The 19,547-nt window shown below is 38.0% G+C and overlaps 1 protein-coding gene across 6 annotated transcripts in view; it reads right to left on the bottom strand.

The window, feature by feature from the left end:
- HECW2 (HECT, C2 and WW domain containing E3 ubiquitin protein ligase 2) overlaps positions 1–19,547 on the bottom strand; it is a 397,525-nt gene that overhangs the window by 128,077 nt on the left and 249,901 nt on the right. For all 6 annotated transcript variants that reach the window (XM_054478078.2, XM_063647767.1, XM_063647764.1 and 3 more), the window contains 3 exons: positions 18,436–18,543; positions 9,230–9,324; positions 4,383–4,458 (listed from right to left, as the gene is read on the bottom strand). In XM_054478078.2, coding sequence (XP_054334053.1) covers positions 4,383–4,458; positions 9,230–9,324; positions 18,436–18,543 — 279 coding nt within the window. The remainder of the gene's footprint in view (positions 1–4,382; positions 4,459–9,229; positions 9,325–18,435; positions 18,544–19,547) is intronic.

Genomic DNA, 19,547 nt, shown 5'->3' on the forward strand with positions numbered 1-19,547 from the left:
AGGAAAGAAAGAAGGAAGGGAGGGAACAAGGGACAGAAGAAGGAAGGATCCATATGTCCTGATTAGAACAAGCAGCTCAAAGACAATTTGTTCTTAAATAAACACACAGGAAGCTCTAAACAGAAACGACTCTGTAACACAATAGCAGTTATTCACACTATGATTGCTTAGATAAGTGAAGACAAATGGGTTATGGTAGTAATTTCAGCAGAGGGGTCACCTAACAGGCCGCAAAAGTGAAGCCAAACCTTTAGCACCACCTCACATCCCTAAACTGACTTTTCCTGGGAACTCTTTTGATTCCAACATGTGCATCTTCACCACCTTTTTCCTAGGGCTTATGTAATTCGGCAACCAGAATTTCAGACAATATCTTGAGAGAAATACTTAGTAAGCAGTTCACTGAAAAACATGTTCCTTCATGAGAGAAAAATGAATCTTCTACATATACATAGAACTAAGTTTAATTGGAGATGAAACATCAGAGCATATATCCATTTGTACCACATTTAAAATGTCATATATATTCCATAAATGTGATGAATGTTAGGGGAAATGTTTTCTGAAATGTGTTACCTGCTATTTTAAATAGCCAGTAAAGTAACTTAAATATTTGAAGAATGTCCTATAACTCACCTTAGATTCACAAATTGCTGTTTCACACTATATGCTGCTAAAAGTCCTAGCCAAAGTCCATTTAGTGAGGAGACTGTATGTTTTTCCATGGTCAGGCTAAGAGACACACAAACATGTCAGGAAATAAAGCTGGCTCCACTGAGTCTTCAACATTTCTGAGAATATCAGTTTGAATAAGATAGGCCTGGGAGCTAAGTCATCTTAGAAAATGCTGGAAGATTAATCTAGGGAGGTTCTGAACACTGTGGTTCAGAGAGAAATTCTGCATATGGCCCCTGAACCTCCAAAGACCTTTGGATTACCCAGATCAGCTGGCAACCAGACCCTGGATAGTGACCCTAAATTATAGGAGGTCACCAGGGTCATCCCACACAAGCCCATTCCTGAAATACAAGGTCTTTCTTAGAAAAATAGGATTGGCCTGAAATTGCCCATAGAACCGTATTCTCGAAGGAGTGCTCCCAGGAGGTACCTCACCAGTGGCCCACAAGAACTCATGGCCCAAGTACATGTGCTGAAAACACTCCAGAAATGTCTAATGACACATACCTGGCAGTAGAGGGGGAAAGTTTGATATATCTGCAAATATTTAAAAATTAAACTAAGAACAATTTTTTTTTTTTTTTTTTTTTTGAGACGGAGTCTCGCTGTGTCACCAGGCTGGAGTGCGGTGGTGTGATCTTGGCTCACTGCAACTTCTGCCTCCTGGGTTCAGGCGATTCTCATACTTCAGCCTCCTGAGTAGCTGGGATTACAGGCACGCACCACCACACCCAGTGAATTTTTGTATTTTTAGTAGAGATGGGGTTTCACCATGTTGGCCAGGATGGTCTTGATCTCCTGACCTCATGACCTGCCCGCCTCGGCCTCCCAAAGTGCTGGGATTACAGGCGTGAGCCACTGCACATTGAGAACACTGCATGAAATATATAGCAAGATCTTTGATCTGAAAACCAGTAGGAGAAGGAAAAGATGGGTAAAGAACTAGATAGGCACTTCAGAGAGGCTGCCATAATCTCATTAGCCTTGCAGTCCCCATTCCTGACACTTCATAAACTATGTACTCATTATTAAATGCAGAATTTCCATCTTACTGTCAGTTTAATGATGCTACTTTCACTTGGTTTTCTTCAGCAGGGAACAGCTTTGAGAAGAAAAGGCAATTGCCACATTCATTTTCTTGCCTTTCTTGATTATGTTGCCCTTGAACCCAGACAGAGGAATGATATTCTTTATATGTTAAATCTATGCCCAAAAAAGGGATTTCTCTGTAGTAAATAAAGAGTAACACAGACAGAAATGAATGCCACAAGGCCTGACAGAGCTAAATCACTCACAAAAAGTATTCCTTTGAACAAAAAGCATTCCACCAGACAATTAAGTCACTGTGATAAATAATATCACTGTTAGATAAGCCTGATACAAAATTTTTCCACAATGGGACACTGCACAAATAAATCTTCCTTAATAAATACAATAAACTACCAATGATTTTTAATCTCATTATTCAGTTCCCTTTATCCATCTCATTTCTGATCCTTTCCTTTTTGTCTTTTACATATGTTATTGCTCACAAATATCCACACCATACAACAGGCCAAAGAAGGACTCAAAGTCACAAAGGTTTGACATGTTAAATATCCTAAGTAAAGCCTTATTTGCAGCACATTTAAAATATTAATGAAAATACATTTTTAATTTTAGCCATAAAATTCAAGTATTTGTGCCCCTACCTATCCACAGATAATCAAGAGTGGAACATTTGTAGGCAGCCATTCTACAGTGCTTAAATGCTCTCAGATAAATATTATCATCCACTGTTAGTATGCTACAACCAGATTAATTTTTTAGAATTAACATTATAGAATTGGTTTCAGCTCCTAGTCATTTCTGTACACTGTCTGCAAATGTCTGGCTATATGGTAAGAAATAAAACAGATGTTAGGTAGCTAGCCTTCATGTGAATAGAGGTGCGATGTTGGAAGAAATGTGTAAGGAAGAAGCATTTGGCTGTGCCTCAACGCTTACTTCCTACTTTTCAGGAAAATGCCCTAGGATTTTTAACTTGCAGATGGTCATTCTCACATAGTCAGTTAATAACATCCCATCTGGAGTCAAAACCAGTAAGTGTGTGTCATGCTTAGAATGATACGGATCACCTAAAAGCATAGGGTAATAATTTTAAACTAAGAAACCCATGGTTTATATCAAAACATCATGCTGTACACCATTAAAAAAAAACAATTTTTACCTGTCAATTAAAAAAAAAAAACAAGAAACCCATGGTGTGGTCATACTCTAAATTTTCTGAGCTATCAGGGTCGACAAATTGTTTCCTGCCTGCCACCAGGGATTTCAGTAGCTTCAGACCCTCAGTACTGTGAAGGTTTAAAGCACAGGTGTCCAGCCAAAATGTTTTTAGGAAACAGGCAGATAAGAGGGGTAGGGAGATAGTACCACAGGCAGTGGTTATTTTTAGTGCCCTTCTGCAAACCTAGATATTTTTTAAACCCTGATGATTCCTAACAAAACATATTTATTGGCCAAACTTGAACCATAAGTCACTAGTTTACAGCTGCTGAGATTCACCAGAGAAGCAAAGCAGAAAAGCAAGCTCATATGGGGAAAGGAGAAACATGCAAAACCAAACACAGATACTCAGAAGGCCATGGGCCAGCAATGAACTGATGTGTACACTTTAGTCATACGTGGTAATTATGCATTGTGGAAGCGTCTGTTTCTGTTTCAGGATCAGGCCTTTTAACGCTTACTCTCACAACATGGTTTTGTTTGTTTGTTTGTTTTTTGCAATCAAGAAAAGTGGATCTAATTTAAATTTTGGAAGTACTACAACTACAGAAAAATGAAAACAAAACATATTCCAGTGAACGAGATCCATTAGACTTTATTTTCTATGTATTGTAGCACAGTTATCTGTTTTAAAAGTCTATTTCAAATATGGATCTTCTTATTCTTGACTTTATGACTACCAATTTATTTTCTAAAATCAGTGTCCTTCAAACTTTTTCGACAGTGTCCTATGTATGAAATACATTTTACATTGCAACCTAGTACACACAAATATAGGGATGTATATTATTGTATATGAAAATTTTCAGTTTGTATAAATTGATGCTTTACCCAAAAAAATTCCCTTTAGTGGTAAACTCTGACATTATTCTTTTTTTTTAATTACTGATTTTAACTAACTCAAACTTACAAACTGGAAATGAGTCCTGTCTCATAACTTGAAAAGCAGTGCTTTACTTGTATGGTAAACATACAAGCAATTTGAACATTTTACTAGTCAGAAAACAAGCCAAAAATAATTGGCTTATCCACTTTCCAATTTGTATATGTATTCCTCCACAGATAAAGAAGTATATTGGCTTTTGTTTTCCAGTCTTCAAATTTTTCCTTTCTCTAGCTGAAGTAAGAATAAATTATTTTCAATAATCAAAGCTCCTCAGTGAGGTTAGCATGTTACGTTACGGTTTTTCTTAAAGTAACTATACATGGTTATATAGACTGTCTATCGCCAGAAAACTTGGTAGAAGAAATAATTTCTGAATTTATATTAATAATTTATCATGGTAAGAGATACACTTGAATTTTCAGAAGCATGACCCCCCAAAACTAGTTCACATATCATCATATTATATACAAAAGTCTGTAGAAAGAAGTGACTATTCATACCTTCGAAACTACACTTTCAAACTGGATGTCACGTTTAAAGACATTCTTACCTGACAATGTAAAGCTAACGAGTTTTCGAGAATGCAGGTTTCCTGAAGCACCTCCCTCCATGCCTTCTGCCCCCATCTGAAAAGAAAAAACATGTGTCTGAAGTTTCAGAGGCGTATGATGCCACTGGATCTCACTAGGAAACCATGTATGTTCCCAAATGCAATGATTTTTGCATCAAACAGGTATTGTATAATGTGTCCTTTCATTTCCCAATCTTGGAACAGAGACACAAATGCTGATTCTTGGAGGAAAGACTAAAATTTAATCTTTACCACAAATAAAAAATATATAAGCTTCAAAACTCCCAATAACTATGAATCAAACTATGTCTTTTTTTCCCTTTGATAAGAATATAGTTGATTTGTAGTAAATATATTACTATTACTATATCAAACATTCTCTTTAGTTAAAAACCAAATATCAAATTCCTTCAGATTTGTTAGGAAAACCTAGAATAAATGAAACAATTGATTTATATCAGACCTACCCATATATACAGAATTATCCTCTCTCGTCAAGTATTTCTGAAAATCCACATGAAGTCCTATCTCCCTTGTAGGCTTGTGTTCTATTGTGCTGTAGGTACATGGCACATGCTACTATAATTAGCAATAATAAGAATTTGCAGTGCTATTATACTGATAACCTTTTCCTGAAAGCTTTTGAGTAAATTATACCTCACAAGAAGCCAGTAATTTATAAACCACCTAGCAAATTTAGACCTTTCTCTCAAATTATGTACAATTAATGCACAATTTGTGGTACATTAGGAAGAAAAACCTTCATATTACTCTGCAAAAGAAGTCAACAATACCATAAGAGACAGAATTGAAGGCAGAATATACCCAAATGTGGGAAATAGAACCACATTTTAATTCTGAAGTTTAGATTAAATTCTTCTGACAAAGATTCTTTCCTTGAGCAAACTTTACTCAGGCTCTTTGGAGGCCTCTGCTCAACTAGGCAGGCCTTGGGCTTTTATCTCCATCCTTATAGAGTTTAGTTTTAGCAAAATCCCTGGTAAGTCAGTTTAGAGTCAATCCCCACCCTCAATATGTGATCACCCTTGATATCAGATCAAACTCCTCATCTCCCACCATCCTCCATGTGATATCTGATCACTCTGGTCCCCCCATCAGCAATAATTCTGTTAGGTCAGTTTAACGAGAATCCCCCTAAGCTCTTGGTAAATTTCCATCTGCCAATCCCTCCACTCCAACCCTGCTTCTTGGCTACTAACCCCCACTTTCCCTTGTTATATCTGGAATTGAGCCAATTCTATATTGAGTTCTCTTTTCCCCTAATGCAATAGTTTCTGATTTGAATTTGCTTTTACTACTTAACTACTGTCCAGGTGTGATTTTTTTCTGAAACCCTTTCTCCCCTTTATCTTTGCTGCACTCCCCACACTCCTATAAAAATCACACATCCCCAGGAGATAAAAGCCATCACTAATCCAAGCAAAGTTGAGAAATTCCATTCAAATTTTGAAGTATAAATTTCTACTGCTTCCACTCTAACTCCTGTACCTTAGTCAAACTATTTTGCGTGCCACTTAACTGCATCCTGATTGCTTCACATGTCCTCTGCAACACACCAGGGTCCATCCAGGTATCTGTATTTCCTTCCATCTATAGATCCAATTCCTCAGTCATAGAGTTGGCTCTCAACAAACACGTGTGGTTTATTATATTGTATTGCACTCCTCTGACTCAGCATTTCCAGATTAACTAGGGTAGAGGCAGCAGTACACTGCCCAGAGAACTAACTGCTGTGGCCATCTCATCCTGCTTTCACCACACACTATGCTGGACTATGACTGAGACATACCCTCAGTAACCTGCCACTCCTTCTGTGCCTGGGCACAGGAAGATATCCTAGAAACCATGGCCTCTCTGCAAACGGGCCATACGCCCCAGTAAGATGTGCCACCCCTCAAAACACATCTCTGTCGGCTATGGATACTTGTGCTAAATGAGTTTAATGAGGCTGAAACAATTCATAACCTGTCTTCATTTAAAACCTATTTGAAAATTATAAGAAATTATGAGAAATGAAAGAAAATGTCCTCTAATTCTCATTTTTCAAATGTAATTCACCCTGTGGCAAAAGGCTTCCTGAAACAATTCTCAAAGATTTCACAAAAAAAGTGTCCTGAACAACAGCTCTGGCAAAATGCTCATCTGAAATCATATCCAAATAATTCAACTTTTATCATTCATTATAATAAAGCTAGGAAAAACCAGGCATTACCACTAGATACAGGGACATTAGGGATAATAAACACATCTGCACTCAATGTTTAGAGACTAGCTTTAAAATAAACTCACTCCATAGATTCATTCCAGGAAAACCCAGAAATAAGAACATCAACCAAGTGTTGAAACAATACATGGTAGTGAGTAATGGCACCCTTAATTTGTCCCTGAAGCTGAAAGATTTCCTGTTCCAAGTATCTGAGACACATATCACTGTGTATGCTGATGAATGACAATGACAACAAAATACAAATGACAGAGAGTTTCCTTTTTTTAATCTTGAATTCATTGCAATAGGATATGTGAGAAAAGAGACCACATGATTAGCATGACAGCTCATTTCCTTCCCTGTGGAGTTTCTCAATTACTTCTTCCAGGTCTATTCCTTGTATCTGGCCATGGTATAATTGTACTAAGTAGGATCTGTAAGTATCAAGGATGTTAATCAGTCACATAACTAAACACATGTCATATACCAGGTGACCATCATGCTATTATAGAAACATAGTCCTGACCCCCAAAATGAGGTGCCCATGAGGCACAGCCTTTCAATTTTGGACATAGACTAAACTGTCTCAAGCTTGGTCAGAAATTGATTAACCACCCATTGCATTATTCAGTCTCTGAACCAAAATACACTATACTGATTGCCAGTGCTGTATCTGTGAAGCTTTTAAGATGCTCTGAAACCTGTTTGAAGCAAATTAATTATCTCCAAACTATCCACAGGCTTTGACAGAGCAATCTCAATGCAAAAATCAATGGAATAAGATCAGTGTTCAACAAACCATAAACTCCCACTGCCTTCAATGATATCCAAATACTGAAATTGCTCAAGTCTAAAAAAATCTAAATCCAGAAAATGCTTAATCATGTTTGGAAGCTGTTGTCTAATTTCAGACACAATGATTTTTTAAAAGATTTTATTAAAAACAGCCCCCACTCTTCTAGTTTTGTCACTTTTATTTTTTAGAATATTAACTAAAGTCTGTTCCAATGCTTACTATGTGACATGGCAGACTCTGTAATCAACAATCGCTATTCTCTTTGTGACCTTCAAAGTCTTATACAGTAAATGTAGGCTTCTCTTTTATGTTCTATACTATGTTTACTACAATGGAAACTCAAATATAATTCTAATGTGAGCAGAGTACTTAGATGCTGAGGATTTTGCACACACTATTCCCTCTGCCTGCAATGCTCTTCCCTCCCTCTCCACCTATAAAACTTCTATTCATTCTTTAGCTTGTCTCTCGGACACACCTTCAGGTAAGCCTTCCAGGAATTTCCTGATCAGGACAAATTCTACTACATAGAACATGCTCTCTTGCCCCATTTTGTTCCCTCTCCTACAATTATCACTCAAATAAATATAATATTTGATTGATGTCTCTCTCCTGCACCAGACCTACGAGATCAATGACAGCGTTTTTCTTCATCATTTCATCTGTAGTGGTGGCACAATGCTTAGTACTTAGCAAACATTTAATGAATATTTGTTTAAATGAATAGATGAGAGGGAAAGACTGCTTGATACAGAGGTACAAGCACTATCAGAGACAGCATAGGGTGAGTCCGAACAATTGCAAAAGTGCCATTTGCAAAGACTGCTTTCTGAATTTCAACCTGACTACTTGCCTATTTCCAAAAATGCAAGCATCTATAAATGTGTGTATACACATACACCCACACATACAATGTTGTAAAGATTCTATGTCATGGGGGTCAGTATTTTTTCTATGCTTTCATGACCTCATTTTTAGTAATGACTAATTAAAACTGAAGTAATTTACATATCTTGGACTCTAAGAATCTCCCCAAACCATCTGAGTCCAACCACCCATATACAGTGGAGCTGTGTATTGTGAAACTGTTAAGATTCTAAAATAAAATTTAAAAAATCACGAAATTGCCATGTTGAAAATGGGCAGGCTTTCTTTCAAAAGTCCAACACAACAAGTTTCCTACAAAAGTAAATTAGATATCTGTTTCTTCAACTGAAGGCCTGACTTCTGAAGTCAACTTCTGAAGTTAAAGAAGTTGACTTCCATTGAGTGACCACATTTTACCCAAAATATGAGCAGTATCTCTAAGCACTAGATCCGAACTCAGCACTGAGAAGAAACCAGCACTAAGACCTTAAGGAAAACAGTGCATTTGTGACTCCCGACTTAGACTCCCTTCTGAGCAACAGCTCCTTGAGTTGACTGGCAGGTAAATCACCCATAATTTAAATGGTTAAAATTCACATAAGATGCAATGCCACTCTTTCCTACCAACTGGTCACCCAGACTAAGTTTAAACCTTCCAAAATGGGGCACTTGCTACTTTGCTTCATGAATGGCTTCCCTGGAGAATCGACTCTACAAACAGCTGTTACAAATCAAATCCTATGTTTCCACTGATTTGAATTAGGGATTCAGGTGTGCCAACCTTGTAAGCTATTTCCTTTCCTATAACAGTGCCCATACTGTTATGTGTTTCCTTTTTCATTGTTCCTCATAACCCTGTCAGGGCCACACAGGCAAAAATAGAAATCAAGTCCCAGCATGGATCTCACAAGGAAGCTGGCAGCGAGGGGCACTCACCATCACAGCTGGGTTCTTCACGGTGATGCAGGGGGTCGTGGCTCGCAGTGCTCCACTAATGCCGTGGTAATATTTAAAACAGATTTTTATCTCCGCTGCAAAGCAATTGGAGAAAACAGTAATTTAAACAGTGAAACAAGTCATGTAGGAACCAGCTGTGGAAATCCACCATACCACCTCTCAGGGAATCCTACTCATGACTCTGAATGACCTCTTTTTTTCCACTCAGAGGCAACAGATTACATCAACTTCTGTTTGATTTTATATGCTTCTCCAAAACTTTGTAACCTCTTGAACATATCAGAAAAATGACGCACCAAAACAACATGCCAAAATAGAAATAGTGTAGCGATAAGAATGGGACTAGCTGGTATTTATTGAGGTGCTTCTTAATGTGCCACAGTGTTATGTCTCATGTTCATGTTGTCAGTGAACCCTCACAGAACCTTGGGAGGCAGAAATTCCTGTCCCCATATTACAGATGAGATGTTGAGGTTTGCTGTAGGTCAGACAGATAAGAAATGAGAGTCAGAACTCAAACCCAAGCTGTCTGATTCCAAAGCCTTCACTCATAACCTCTATATACATTGACTGTAGCTCTCAATGGAAATAGACGAAAAGCAGTCTAACAAAGCATGGAAGTATATTGTAGTAGATTATCTAGTGACAGGGTCTGGAAATTTATATTATTTTAATTTTCCACGTCATTTAAATACACCCAGTAGACAGGGATCAAATCTACGAACAACTGATGTCTATATCTCACAGCTTGTGGCAATCCACACATTTCATACATTTTTTTCTGATAATTCCACTTTGATAGAAAGTAATACAAATGCCAATTATGGTTTTTGGAAAGTAACTACAATTCCAAAGCATGAAACCAAACTGTGTTAAAGATAAACCTACACTCACTGGAATTTCTCTGTATACAAAGTGTCTGAGTCACTGAAGTGTCACTGCGAGATGCATTTCTCCCAAGGTGTCGTTCTAAATATGCAAGGATGCTGATGGGCAGGCCGTGGAGGGAGAATCCCAGGCTACGGGAGGGAGTTCCTCTCTCAAATGAGTCACCAGGACTATTAAAGTGGGGCTGCTCAATGTATTTCCCTAAGGAAGTTCATCTTCCACTGACTTTCCTGACTGCACCAAATGGCCTCCTGCAGGGTCTTTGGTTTCCTTATTTTAAGAGAAAGATATAATAACTGAAGAAAAATCCTCTTCCAGGAATTTATATCATTACACTCTTCCTACCAATGACCAAATACTAAATCTCAAAAAAAAAGTTGTTATGGGGTAAAAATATTGAGCCCTTCTATTATTTATGTTAATCACTATCCAATAATTCATAATTTAATAAGCATCATCGGCCAGAAGATTTTTACTACGTACCTGCCACAGCACATGGCCAGGCAGCAATGTGCCAGACAGTGTGAGGGAATCAAGGAAAGATTTCTGGTCTAGCGGGTGTTCTGTAGTGTAGCTGCTGAGATGCCAATCACAGGCATGGCAAAATACAGAAGACACACACTAAAAAGGAAGAGCACCAGGTCAAACAGCATAGAGAGCGTGGAGATTAGAGTCAGGACATGGTGGAGTCAGAAAGGTGTCATGGAAAAAACAGGTCTAATGGATGAGCAAAATGGGGCTAGAGAATTAAGGCGTGGCAAAATCAGGGAGGCACAGATGAAGCATGCTGGGTTTGAGGAAGGGCGAGATGACCTACGCAGGAATTCTAGCTTTACTATTACTTTGCCTCCCTGAGAACTCTTCTGCAAATGACTTTCCTGAACACTAACACAGATTATTGGTTATTTCTGAAATAGTAATAGCTGGACAGATCTGAGCAAACTTTACTCTCCCACTTGCTTTTTTCCAAGACCAATAGCATGTAGTCTGCAAGAACAAAGCTAAGTAGTGTGCATGAGGACTGTCAGAGCAGAATAAAGTGTGGTAACATGCATGGGGATTGAATTCTTTGGACATGAGCTCATTGGTATCATACTCTTCATGCTGGGGAAGCAAACATCCATGGCTCTGTCTACAGGCAGCACCTCATAGATCAAATCAATGGTTAGCAAGTGAGCAGGCCATTTTTTCCACAGAGAGAAGCACATTTTTATAAGATATCTTCCCCTAACTCTGTATCAAGTTAGGATGCCATCTGCTTTTCCTAAGGTTTTAATAGTCGACTAGGTAACAGACAATGAGATTTAAAAAATGTGACTGCTTATTTTTTTTGGAGGATGATGATAATCATGCCAACTTTGCTAGCTGACCCATTTTGGGTATTACTTTATTCCTTGCTATAACAAAAATCTCCAACCCAGATGACAAAGTAGAATCCCTGAAACTAAGATCAATGTACCTTGAATTGCACAAAAGCAGATTTTGTGGGCATGATCCAATCTCCCCCTCCAATGCTACAGAGCTGTGTGTCGCAGAAGCAAAAAGCTGAGGGGATTTCCACAGATCACCCATTATAAAATCACACACACAGGCTGGTCACTAGAGAGGAAAACAGTCCTGGAAAGAATGAGGAGTAGTTTGCATAGGGATGGAAACTAGCTGGATCCTTCAGCAGGACATCAGTGAAGATTCCTGCCCCTCAAAATATCGGAATATTCCACTCTGAGTGGTAGTTTTCATCTTTAAATGTTATTTAATGTTCTAGAACGTCATACCAGATTTTTTAAAATGGTGTAACTAAGCAACATCCCCGACAAAGGGGGAGAGCAGCATTTTGATTAACATATTTTAATATTTTGGTTATTGGAAGAGGTAACGGAAGAATATTCAGAAGGATGGAAAAGGGAAGTTGGTGCCCAGGGGCATAGGCTTCTGTTGCAGCTACAATGTGTAACCTCTGACTGCAAGAGGAGCATTTTTTTTTTGTAAAAAGCTATTTCTGAGAAATATATACAAAGGCAGGTGGAAGTACGCACAGGCACGATGACTGAGCATCCGATTAGGGAGGACCCCAGTGATCAACAGAGCCCAGCCCTCCTGTTCATAAGCAGGAGAGATGGAGGACATGGACCAAAGAGCAATGAATGAGTCCATCTATCCTAGCTGCTTTCCCCACAGCCTGATGTGGCAGGCAACATCTCCCCCTGCTGGCCTCAAATTATGAAAAAAAATATATAAAATATATATTTGTATAGAAATATATTTTAATATTTGCATATCCTCATATATATCCAAACATATAATGTTATATATATATATCTATCTCCATTCTTTTGGGCTATAAAAAGAGTATTTTGAATTCACTAATCAAAAGCATGTTGCCTCAGAGGGAAGTGAGCTAGGAAAAGGGAAAGGCATCCTGTATGAACCTGTAAGGACCTGATATCGGCTGAGCCAGGTCTAGCCTCAAGAGGAAGAGAGCAGAGGATGAGCGGCATCTCCTCTCTGAGGTCCCTTCTGAACAGCTTAAGCCAGCCATAGATCATGGCAATATAAGGGCCCCGTTTGATAATCTTCAGGATACGTTTGCTTATAGCATTGCTAAAATACAGATTTAGTACTCTGTATTTGAATGTTCTTAAAACAGAAAAGCCCTTTTATTTTCAAATGTTTGACTTACTAATTTTCACAAATACAAATGAAGATGTCCCTCAGGGTAGCAGCATGCCTACTCCCCTCTACCATGGGTCGGAGGGTGGTCATTTGTGAGACACCACTTTGGGCATATTCCAGGGCAAGTCGGGGAGGCAGAGGGGCTTTGAACAGTGTTTAGGAACTTAAACCTGTTCTCAAGTAAAGGGGTTTCTGTAACTGTGAAATTCTGAAACTGCATTTTAAATCAACCTTTCTACCACCTGTTTAAAAGAAGAATACATTTCTGGGTTTGTATATGAATAAAATATTTCCAGATAGATAACTTGACACTGGTTGTAGTGGTTGCCTTCAGGGTGGGAAAACTGGCAACTGGACATGAAGCTGGGGAGACATTTACTTTCGATTTTTATACTTTTTAAACATTATACTCTTTCATATATTACCTATTCAAAATTATTTTTTAGAAAAGCAATCTCAACTCAGCTGTATTAACCCTAGGCATTTATATAAGATTATATTTCAAGCCCTCTCTGAAAAAAGGTTCTACAAGCCACTCCCTGCAAGAAATGGTTTTGCCTCAGACTAGGATCTCATCCATCATCTTAAATAGCTACACGATTCACTCAGGCAGTAGTTAACAGCCTGTTCCTATTTAGAGAGTCTGGATTTTCCTCAAGTTTCTAGAAGTTGAATATTTTGAAGCATAAAGATGGATGGAATATAAATGTCCTTCTTTGTTTAATCATTTCTATTTACTTAAATGGTAGAATAATCTAAAAAAATCAAGCTAATCGTAATTTATTCTAGAACATGACTTTCACCATTGCCCTATGTGTTTTCATTAAACTATTAATATTATGATTCTTATTCACAGCTTTACTCTTCATGCTTTTGAGGAAATTCACCCACATGCCAGTGACATGCTCACTTGTCAGTTATATGACACTGGAAGTTGTCTTCTCTTTAACAAGGGCCAGTGGAGCCTGAAATGGCCAGGCTTTCCTCTGCTAAAACTCAGAAAAACAAAAGGGGCAATATCCGTGCAGATGTGGCAGAAACCTAACAGGACTAGAGAACTAACTGGGCCTAAAATATAAAGTGTGAGGATGGGGGATGAAAAGCATTAAATCTCCATCCAAGGGGCAAAAAGACCTTTCTGATGTTGGTGGGAGGGGACTTAGGAATGGTGAAAGTTACAGAAAAGGCTCTGATAGTAAAAATAAGAGACCGAGGCCACCCCAACTACACCAAACAAAAAGGCACCCATGACACATCTATTTTGGCAAGGTACCAACCTGAGCACCACTCAGAGAAAAGACTCTCACTCACAGTTGTCACTTGCATACTGTTTTCTAATCCTATATACATTTCCCAGGGCTGGGATGGGTAAGTATGTGAAATTGCTAGGTAATTTATACAAATATCAGTGTTTTGTCATATTCCTCAATGATCACATATCAATTCAGTACATAGCAATGTAGGATGAAGTTTAGTACTCTAAGCTCACTCATTGATACAAGATTTAGTGAGTACCTAGAATAAGACCCAGTACAAAGGTAGCACTCAATGAATATTTCAGGATAGATGAGGAGATAGATGGACGGACGGACAGAAGGAAGGAAGGAAGAACAAAAAGCAAATATGAATAAATGAATGACCACAACCCATAAAAGACTGTATAGAATGAAACAGACATTCTGGCCTGCCAATACAACTTTTGAAACCTCTTAAATTTTAAAACTCACAAATGCATACTGCACAGATGACCCATTCAGGTTCTGTGAGCCTGAGCTCTCTTGAATACTTGACTCTTTTGACAAGTAAGTGCAGATGAAGCTGGCCCTCCTCTTGAATGCCCTGAGGCTCATCTACCCACATTTATACTTGGTTTTGTCCTTCAAATCCATTCAGGTAAGCCCTATAATGAAATAAATTTCGACTACCTGCCTCCTCTGGGGATTTATCCAGACAAACTAAAACCATCTTAAATTCACAAATAGCCTACATAGTGCTCAAATCCAGGTTTTCCCTGGAACTTTAATAGATCAATTTTCAGAGATTTTTAAACCTTTGTTTGGACTTCTGGTGAGTTAAAGATAAACAAATTTCCTTTCTGCAGATAAAAACAAACATTTTTAAATACTTTGCATTTTCAGGATTGGAGGTGGAAAATATTTTAGAAACTGTCTAATCTCTTCTCAATTTTTAAAAAAAGTTCCATGCAATCAGCTCCAGAGATTCAACCAACATTCCATTGTGAGTCCCTTTAAGAATGTTCTAGCCAGACAATGGGTTTTAAAAATGACATCCAGCCGGGCATGGTGGCTCACATCTGTAATCTCAGCACTTTGGGAGGCCAAGGCGGGTGGATCACTGGAGGTCAGGAGTTTGAAACCAGCCTGGCCAACATGGTGAAAACCTGTCTATACTAAAAATACAAAAATTAGCCGGGCATGGTGATGCATGCCCGTAATCCCAGTTACTTGGGAGGCTGAGGCAGGAGAATCGCTTGAACCCAGGAGGTGGAGGTTGCAGTAAGCCAAGATCATGCCACTGCAGTCCAGCCTGAGAGACGCAGCAAGACTCCATCTCAAAAAAAAAAAAAAAAAAAAAAAATTGACATCCCAAAGGCATAGACTATTTCTAGGCACTATAAATATAATTACAACTTCTTTTATATTGCAAGGGTAGGGGTGAGTGTTTTGAGGGGGCGGGGAGTGCTTCATTCTGATTAATGAAGAAAGACTTATTCAAAGGAGAATCTTTCTAGAATTCCTATTCATTGTCCTGAACTTTACTTATACTACATTTCTCAGTCTTTAAAAAATGCATTACTGAGTATTTCCAGTTTTACAATTATGCTCCACAATACTCCCAATTTTATGTGAGAAGAATTAAGGTGGAAATGCTAAAATAAGGAGAAAAGAAAAAAAAACCCTTCTCTTTTCTTCATTCCCAACTCCTAGTTTCAATGTCAAGCCCATTTCTATTAAATACTAGGGTGGGGGGTAGAGAAATCAGTCAAGACAGAGCTATTTAACTATAGCCTAATCAGCCAGGACATTATGAATCTCTAACACTTTGGGAGGGAGAAAGAAAATCAATCACAGCAAAGGGGATACTCTGTAAATGGGCTTTTTCTCACATTATATTCCAAACTATAGCAGCATGTGGTACTGACTTCTTCCCAGGGGTTCACATGAGCCTTGTAATATCAATCTGTACACTCCAACAGGCAATAATTACCAGCAGCCGTCAGCATTTTGGAGTGATTTTGCCAAAATCACTCCAAAGGAAGTGATTTTACCTTTTCCCCTGAAGTTCAGTTGGCAATATTTCTCAGCTAGATCAGCCTTTTAAACACCAGGATCCTTTCAAAGGAGGAATCACACTGAAAGTAAAACCAGCTATTTCTCATTCCATTTTCCCACATTCTTTTATGACTTATTTCTTCATTACTTAGATAGTCGTGCCAGCTGGGGCAATGTTGGAAAGTTACACAGACATAGGTCCGAAAAACAAATCATCCATAATTCCACCTGCCAGAAACCATCCTCATTCACATGTTGGCAAGTTTTCTTCCAAACTTTCCTATATGCTGTGCTATTAGCTAGGATTCTGCTGAATGTACCTACTTCCCCTTTCTGACCTTCCTTTCTCTCTGCTTTTTGTGAGCATTTTCCCTTAAAAACGACATTTCTTTTAAGGCCTAAGAGAGAGTCCAGTCAGAAAACTGGAATATGAAAAGAAGACATTTCTTATGGGGCAGAAGCAGGATTAGAGAAAGTTCTAGAGTGCTGATTTACTAGTAAGAATGGTGAAAGAAATTATTTCATGCCTTTAATGGCCATTCAAAGTAACAGATGTTAACCTTTTAAGATAACAGTGTATTAGAGAAGTTTGATATGCTTCAATAAAGATATGCTTGCGGCAGGTTTCCATTTAATCAAATCTTTAATGTTCATGTTTAGTAAGTGCTGTCTTTAAGTACTAGTACCCACACATTCTTTTATATTAAATCTTTTCCATATATTAATCTTAAGGCTCACTCAGAGCTCAACAACTGAGAAAAAGTTTAAAGAGCCCATTTTTTTCTACATTAAAGAGAAATGGCCAGGCGCAGGGGCTCATGCCTGTAATCCCAGCACTTTGGGAGGCTGAGGCGGGCGGATCACCTGAGGTCGGGAGTTCGAGACCAGCCTGACCAACATGGAGATACCCTGTCTCTAATAAAAGTACAAAATTAGCTGGGCGTGGCGGTGTATGAGTGTAATCCCAGCTACTCTGGAGGCTGAGGGAGGAGAATTGCTTGAACCCGGGAGGCGGAGGTTGCGATGAGCTGAGATTGCGCCATTGTACTCCAGCCTGGGCAACAAGAGCTAAACTCTGTTTCGAGGAAAAAAAAAAAAGAAAGAAAGAAAAATAAATTCTATAAATGTAGAAGCTAACCTGGACCAACTAGTAAATCATTTATTCCTTCATTCTTCCATATATTCCACAAAAATGTACTGAGTATTTATTATTTTTTCAATAATATTGGTGGCAACTGTAAATAACACCATCACCCAACAGAGAAAGGGACAAGATATTTTTGTGAACCAGGCACTATATATGAGCATTTGAATTTATAAATGACTATAACACTGAATTAATTAGGTAATAGTTGAGTTATCTGCAAGCCAATGTCTGATTTTCTAGTAAGCTGACCTCAATGTCAGTGAGCCCATCTATTTCATCAACACTTTGAAAAGACTGGGGTCCAAACATGAAGTTATTCTGCTGCTGGCAAAAATTATAATAAGATATTTCAAAGGCAAGTCATTATGAAATTAACTGAAATCTTGAATTATTCTTTCTGAAATTCATATGAATAAATATTAATTATAGATATAAAGGGTATATAAAAATGTGTAAAGTATTAAAGAAACCATATATAATTTATATACCATACATTCATAATGCATGTGTAAAATATAAAATATGCTATATATATTTTTGTATATATACATGTATATGTATGTATATGTAATATTTATTTGCACATATACGTAAATGTGTATGTTTGTGTGTGTGTCTATATACATAGACACACATGCACATATTATATAGTTGTCCCTTGATATCCATGGGGGATTCGTTCCAAGACCCCCATGGGATACCAAAATCCACAGATGCTCAAGTTCCTTACATAAAGTGTCAGAGTATATGCACATAACCTGTGTACATCCTCTCGTATACTTTAAATTATCTCTAGATAACTTATAATACCTAATATAAATGCTATGCAAAAATTGTTATACTATATTGTTTAGGGAATAATAAGAAAAAATGTCTGTACTTGTTCAGTATAGACACGATGACATTTTTTTTTCCTGAATATTTTTGATCCACAGTTGGTTTAATCTGTAGGTGTGAAATCCATGGATATGGATGGCTAACTGTATGTTTAAACACATACAGTTTTTTCAAAATATGTGAACATTCTTTACTGAGCATTTTCTAAAACAATATATTTTCCATCATGGCATAAATATGTAAATCCAAACCAAAGAATTTCAAAATAACATTCAAAAAGACTCCATAGACTTCTGCATACTTATGCAATGTTCAATAATAAGTTTATATTTCACTTAGTTACTTACGTTCCATGAAATAGGGCCCAGGCTCAATTCTCCATACAATTTGCCCTTTTTGTGTTCCAGTCACACCCCTGTTCTTAGAATCCCAGAAGTTGGCTGGAGAATTCTCATCTGGAAAAACCAAAGAAATACTTTTCAGCTTAATTATAACCTGTCTCTCTTTAGCAGGAAGATTAACATAAGTTCTAAAATACATGGAAAAAAGATAAATGAGAAAATATAATGCACATTATTCTTAATGACTACCTCCCAGCAGAGTATTACCCGAGTTTCTGTGCTTGCATTTATGCTGGGTGAAAGAAAAGGGGGAGAAAGGGGGGTGGGTGGAAAGAAGATGGCATCTCTGGGCTTGGCCAAGGTGGTCAATGTTGCCAAAAGACAAAACTGCAAAGAACAAAGGGTACAACTGCTACAACTTTAGCTATGAGCTGATTTATAACAAAGGGGTTGGGTGTGCTCCCATTTGTAAAACCCTGTTGTAAAAATGAAAGGAAGAGCAGACCTAGGAGAATATAACAGAATTCAAGATGGGATGAACAAAAGGGACGTTAAGCTACGAAAGTGAGTCAAGATACAGCACAGCTTTGCCAGGAACCGTGTTTAGGGAACACAAACCAAGTTCATCACATCTGTCAGGACAGTCCTTTGCAAAAGACCAAAGGCATAGACCTTGAGACAAGATAAGAAAAAAAAAAAAGAGTCTCTATAGGCTTTTGTGTTGAAGAAGAATAGAAAGAACAGTGATCCCCCAAACAGGCCTGAAAGCAGCATTTTCCAAGCTTTCTGACCTCATGGCACAAAGAAAATGGTAATATTTGTATGACACACTAGATTCAACAGAGGCTATGCTTACAATTTAATATGACAGGCAGGGATGCTCTGGCTTCCTGAGGCTCTGCCCCTAGCACCCTGAGGACTGGGGGTTCATATTCTGTAATTTGCTCACATTACACTAGTTTGAAGCTCTGTCTTAGTGGCCCAGAATAGGAAATGAAACTAGAAAACACGAAAAGGAGACAATTTGGAGTTTTATAGGCGCATTAAAAAGTATATAGTGATCCTGGCTCTTAATGCCAGATGTACCTCATTTGTTTTCCCAAATCCCTTTCCAAGGA

Source organism: Pongo pygmaeus, chromosome 11 (assembly GCF_028885625.2).
Source record: "Pongo pygmaeus isolate AG05252 chromosome 11, NHGRI_mPonPyg2-v2.0_pri, whole genome shotgun sequence".
NCBI classification, from domain to species: domain Eukaryota; kingdom Metazoa; phylum Chordata; class Mammalia; order Primates; family Hominidae; genus Pongo; species Pongo pygmaeus.